Source organism: Neolamprologus multifasciatus, chromosome 6 (assembly GCF_963576455.1).
Source record: "Neolamprologus multifasciatus chromosome 6, fNeoMul1.2, whole genome shotgun sequence".
NCBI lineage: Eukaryota > Metazoa > Chordata > Actinopteri > Cichliformes > Cichlidae > Neolamprologus > Neolamprologus multifasciatus.
Genome location: NC_140444.1, coordinates 35,188,322 through 35,193,144, shown reverse-complemented (window position 1 = coordinate 35,193,144; position 4,823 = coordinate 35,188,322). Strand labels below are relative to the sequence as shown.

Here is a 4,823-nt window from a genome sequence, read left to right as displayed (position 1 = left end):
CTCCACTACTACTGAGAGTCACTGCTCACCTAATGCGGAGTTTTTAATGGTCAAATGCAGACCTTATTATCTCCCCAGAGAACTCACTTCGATCATACTCACTGCAGTGTATATACCCCCCGACGCTAATGCTAGGTTGGCCATGAAAGAACTTTCTGCAGCCATTAACAAACACCAGAATAAACACCCCGAGGCTGCTTTTATTGTTGCTGGCGACTTCAACCACACCAACTTAAAGACAGTCCTCCCCAGATTCCACCAACATGTCTCCTGCCACACCAGAGGAGACAAGACTTTAGACCATGTGTATTCCAACCTGGCTGGAGCCTACAAAGCAACACCCCTCCCCCACATTGGACAATCGGACCATCTCTCCCTGTTCCTCACACCTCGGTATTCACCACTCATCCAACGTGTGAAACCTGCTGTGAGGACAATTAAAGTGTGGCCAGAGGGGACAGACGCAGTGCTCCAGGACAGATTTAAAAACACAGACTGGAATATGTTCACCCACACAGTGTCATGGTCCTGGGTCGGTGACCCAGCGCTTTGAGTTTGTTATTAGTGTTTTCTAGTTTATTTCTGATCTTGTATTGGTTGTTGGTGTTTGGTTGTGTTTATCTTCCCTACCTGCGTCTCCCTCGGTGCTCTGTTCATGTCCTCGTGTTATGTAAAACAGTCTGTGTGTTTCCTGTTTTACTTTGTAGGGTTGTGTCTCGTTATGTCCATTAGTTCCAGCTGTGTCCCCTCCTGTGTGCCATTTCCTGATTACCTGGTGTGTGTATTTATAGTGGGTGTCGGTCTGTGTTCGTTGTCGGCTCGTCTGTGTTTCATGGTGTCTGTTCCTCGTCTGTGTCTCTCTGCCTCCCTGCCTCCCACCCCATTCGTGTGATCTCAGGTTTGTTATTTAGCTCACCCAGTTTAGGTTATGTTCTGTCCTGCCCTCAGTTGTGTTATTTGTGCACTGTAAATAAACCCTCACTCGAATCACCAGTCGCTGTCTGCATTTTGGGTCCTCCTTTCCTCCACACCACACGGCTCACCCCGCCAGCCGTGACAGTACGAGCCGACCAAACATGGACCCAGCAGCATCCGCACCCTCCCAGGAGTTTCGGGAGGAATTGGTTGACTCTGTTTCAAGGTTAGTTAACCTGTGGCTTGAGCATGAGGGGGAGGCATTTCACCGCGCTGTAGAAGCCAGGCTACAGCAGCTAATCCTTGCTCACTCCTGGCTACTGGACTCACTTCACCCGCTCGCACAGAACTTCATTCTGAACGAGCTCCGTCTTCACCCCCCGGCTGCTACCACCCACCCTGCAACTCATGCTTCACTTTCGACAGAGGATGTTCTGCCCGGCCCGTCAACCCAGCCTTCAAGGGGGAAAAGGCGCTCACGCCGCCGACGCTCCTCGCCACAGTCGGACCTGGGGATTTCTGAGCGGCCGGCTGTGGTGAGTGGACAAGACACTCTTTTGGTTTCACCAGAACTTGTGACGGTTTATACCGGGGCTGTGTTTTTTGAGCCTGCTGCACAGCCGCAAGCTCGTTTAGCTGCGCAGCCGCAAGCTCGTTTAGCTGCACAGCAGCATTCAGCTCGGCCCCCGGTATCCCCACTAGCCCAGTCATCTATGCCATCTTCACCGACTCCCTCTGTACAGCAGGCTGCGTCTCTGCCTCCCGTTTTGGACTCTTTTTCTAAGTGTTTTTTGCAGAGAGACAAACCACACAATCCTGCACACTTTCCTCAAGAGCTGGCCAGTTGTGAGACTGGAATGCACTCCAGGGCCTCCCCAGAGGCTGGGTTTCAGCCCCCAGCAGACTCTGGACCCCTGGAGGTAAAGGAGCCAGCTGAGGACTGCACCCGGCTGTCGCTGCCTGAGCTGAGTCAATGCTCGGTGCAGCTGCAGGCAGCCTTGTGTTTGCCAGAGGCCCGTGCGCCTGCTGGTTCTGATCTGTTCCTGCCAGAGGCCCGTGCGCCTGCTGGTTCTGATTTGTTCCTGCCAGAGGCCCGTGTGCCTGCTGATTCTGATTTGTTCCTGCCAGAGGCCCGTGCGCCTGCTGGTTCTGATCCGTTCCTGCCAGAGGCCCGTGCGCCTGCTGGTTCTGATTCGTTCCTGCCAGAGGCCCCCGCGCCTGCTGGTTCTGTTCTGCGCCTGCCAGAGGTCTCCGTGCCTGCTGGTTCTGTTTTGTGCCCGCCAGAGGTCTCCGCGCCTGCTGGTTCTGTTCTGCGCCTGCCAGAGGTCTCCGCGCCTGCTGGTTCTGTTCTGCGCCCGCCAGGGGCCCCTGTGCCCGCTGGTCCTGTGACTATTCTCGCTGGAGGGCCCGAGGAGCCCGTCCAGCCCCCTGTCCCGTCAGCTGGAGGGCCCGAGGAGCCCGTCCAGCCTCCTGTCCCGTCAGCTGGAGGGCCCGAGGAGCCCGTCCAGCCTCAAGACCCGTCCGCTGGAGGGCCCGAGGAGCCCGTCCAGCCTCAAGACTCGTCAGCTGGTGGTTCAGGAGAACCCAGCCAGCTTCCTGCCTCGTCAGCTGGAGGGCCCGAGGAGCCCGTCCAGCCTCAAGACCCGTCCGCTGGAGGGCCCGAGGAGCCCGTCCAGCCTCAAGACTTGTCCGCTGGAGGGCCCGAGGAGCCCGTCCAGCTGCCTGCCTCGTCCGCTGGAGGGCCCGAGGAGCCCGTCCAGCCCCAAGACTCGTCCGCTGGAGGGCCCGAGGAGCCCGTCCAGCCCCAAGACTCGTCAGCTGGTGGTTCAGGAGAACCCAGCCAGCTTCCTGCCTCGTCAGCTGGAGGGCCCGAGGAGCCCGTCCAGTCTTCTGCCTCGTCAGCTGGAGGGCCCGAGGAGCCCGTCCAGTCTTCTGCCTCGTCAGCTGGAGGGCCCGAGGAGCCCGTCCAGCCGCCAGCTGCAGCCTCATCATCATCCTCGCCGGCTGCCGCTCCATCCACGCCGCCGGCAGCAACAGCGGCTTCATCTACACCGCCGGCAGCAGCAGCGGCTTCATCCTCGCCAGCTGCAGCCTCCGTGTCTTCATCCTCGCCAGCTGCAGCCTCCGTGTCTTCATCCTCGCCAGCTGCAGCCTCCGTGTCTTCATCCTCGCCGTCGCCTGGTCCAGCTCCGGCTTCACCCACGCCGTCGCCTGGTCCAGCTCCGGCTTCACCCACGCCGTCGCCTGGTCCAGCTCCGGCTTCGTCGTCGCCTGGTCCAGCTCCGGCTTCATCCGCCTCGCCTGGTCCAGCTCCGGCTTCGTCCGCCTCGCCTGGTCCAGCCTCTGCATCCGCCTCGCCTGGTCCAGCCTCAGCTTCCGCCTCGCCTGGTCCAGCCTCAGCTTCCGCCTCGCCTGGTGCTGCAGGGGCCACGCCACCTTCAGGTCCCAAACTGCCGCCTCGACACCGTCGGTCATCTGCCAGGCCGCGTGATCGGCATCTTTGTCACCGTGGCCGGCCCCCGGACTTGCAGTCCCGCCGTCGCCGTCCGCACGGTCGGCCCCCTGAACTGTTTCCACGTCACCGCCGCTGCCGCGTGCACGGTCGGCCTCCTGACCTGTTTCCACTTCGCCGCCGCTGCCGCGTGCACGGTCGGCCTCCTGAACTGTTTCCGCTTCGCCGCCGCTGCCGTGTGCACGGTCGGCCGCCTGAACTGTTTCCCCGTCGTTGCCGCCTTCCGCACGGTCGGCCCCCGGAACTGCACTGTTTTGGCCTCCGGCGCTGTCGGCCTCCGGGTCGGCCCCCTGAACTTGTCCGTCTGGGCCTTTTTGGACTCTGTCCCTCCGTCCTGGACCCCCGCCGCCCGCCCTGGTCGGGTCGTTTTTTGTTTTTGGGGGGGGGTTTTGTGTTTCTGTTGGGCTGTCTGGAGCCAGCCCTTGAGGGGGGGGTACTGTCATGGTCCTGGGTCGGTGACCCAGCGCTTTGAGTTTGTTATTAGTGTTTTCTAGTTTATTTCTGATCTTGTATTGGTTGTTGGTGTTTGGTTGTGTTTATCTTCCCTACCTGCGTCTCCCTCGGTGCTCTGTTCATGTCCTCGTGTTATGTAAAACAGTCTGTGTGTTTCCTGTTTTACTTTGTAGGGTTGTGTCTCGTTATGTCCATTAGTTCCAGCTGTGTCCCCTCCTGTGTGCCATTTCCTGATTACCTGGTGTGTGTATTTATAGTGGGTGTCGGTCTGTGTTCGTTGTCGGCTCGTCTGTGTTTCATGGTGTCTGTTCCTCGTCTGTGTCTCTCTGCCTCCCACCCCATTCGTGTGATCTCAGGTTTGTTATTTAGCTCACCCAGTTTAGGTTATGTTCTGTCCTGCCCTCAGTTGTGTTATTTGTGCACTGTAAATAAACCCTCACTCGAATCACCAGTCGCTGTCTGCATTTTGGGTCCTCCTTTCCTCCACACCACACGGCTCACCCCGCCAGCCGTGACACACAGACCTGGACCAGTATGCCTCATCTGTACTGGATTACATCTCCGAAACCACAGACAGTGTCACCACCCAGAAACGGATCACCATGTACCCCAACCAGAAGCCTTGGATGAACCGGGATGTTCGTCTCCTCCTGAAGGCCCGCAACACCGCCTTTAGGTCAGGAGATGCACACGCCTACAGTACAGCCAGGGCTAATCTAAAGAAGGGCATCAAAAAAGCCAAGCACCACTACAAAAAGAAGGTAGAAGAACACTTCTCCAACTCCAACCCCCGACGCATGTGGCAAGGACTCCAGACCATTACAGACTACAGGACCACCAAACCCTCCCCCGCATCCTCTGATGTCTCCTTCCTCAACGAGCTCAACAACTTTTATGCTCGTTTTGAGCGAGGGAATCCAACAACCACAACCAAAACAGACAT

The 4,823-nt window shown here is 58.4% G+C and overlaps 1 protein-coding gene across 1 annotated transcript; it reads left to right on the top strand.

Moving 5' to 3' along the window:
- Window positions 1-517: 517 nt before the first annotated feature.
- LOC146517512 (uncharacterized) lies at window positions 518-4,556 on the top strand. Its single transcript, XM_085163056.1, has 7 exons — window positions 518-1,451; window positions 1,623-1,995; window positions 2,269-2,345; window positions 2,676-2,800; window positions 2,832-2,842; window positions 2,899-3,799; window positions 4,454-4,556. The coding sequence occupies exons 1-7, from the start codon at window positions 1,077-1,079 to the stop codon at window positions 4,554-4,556; spliced, it is 1,965 nt and encodes a 654-aa protein (XP_085019182.1). The 5' UTR covers window positions 518-1,076.
- The last annotated feature ends 267 nt before the right edge of the window (window positions 4,557-4,823 follow it).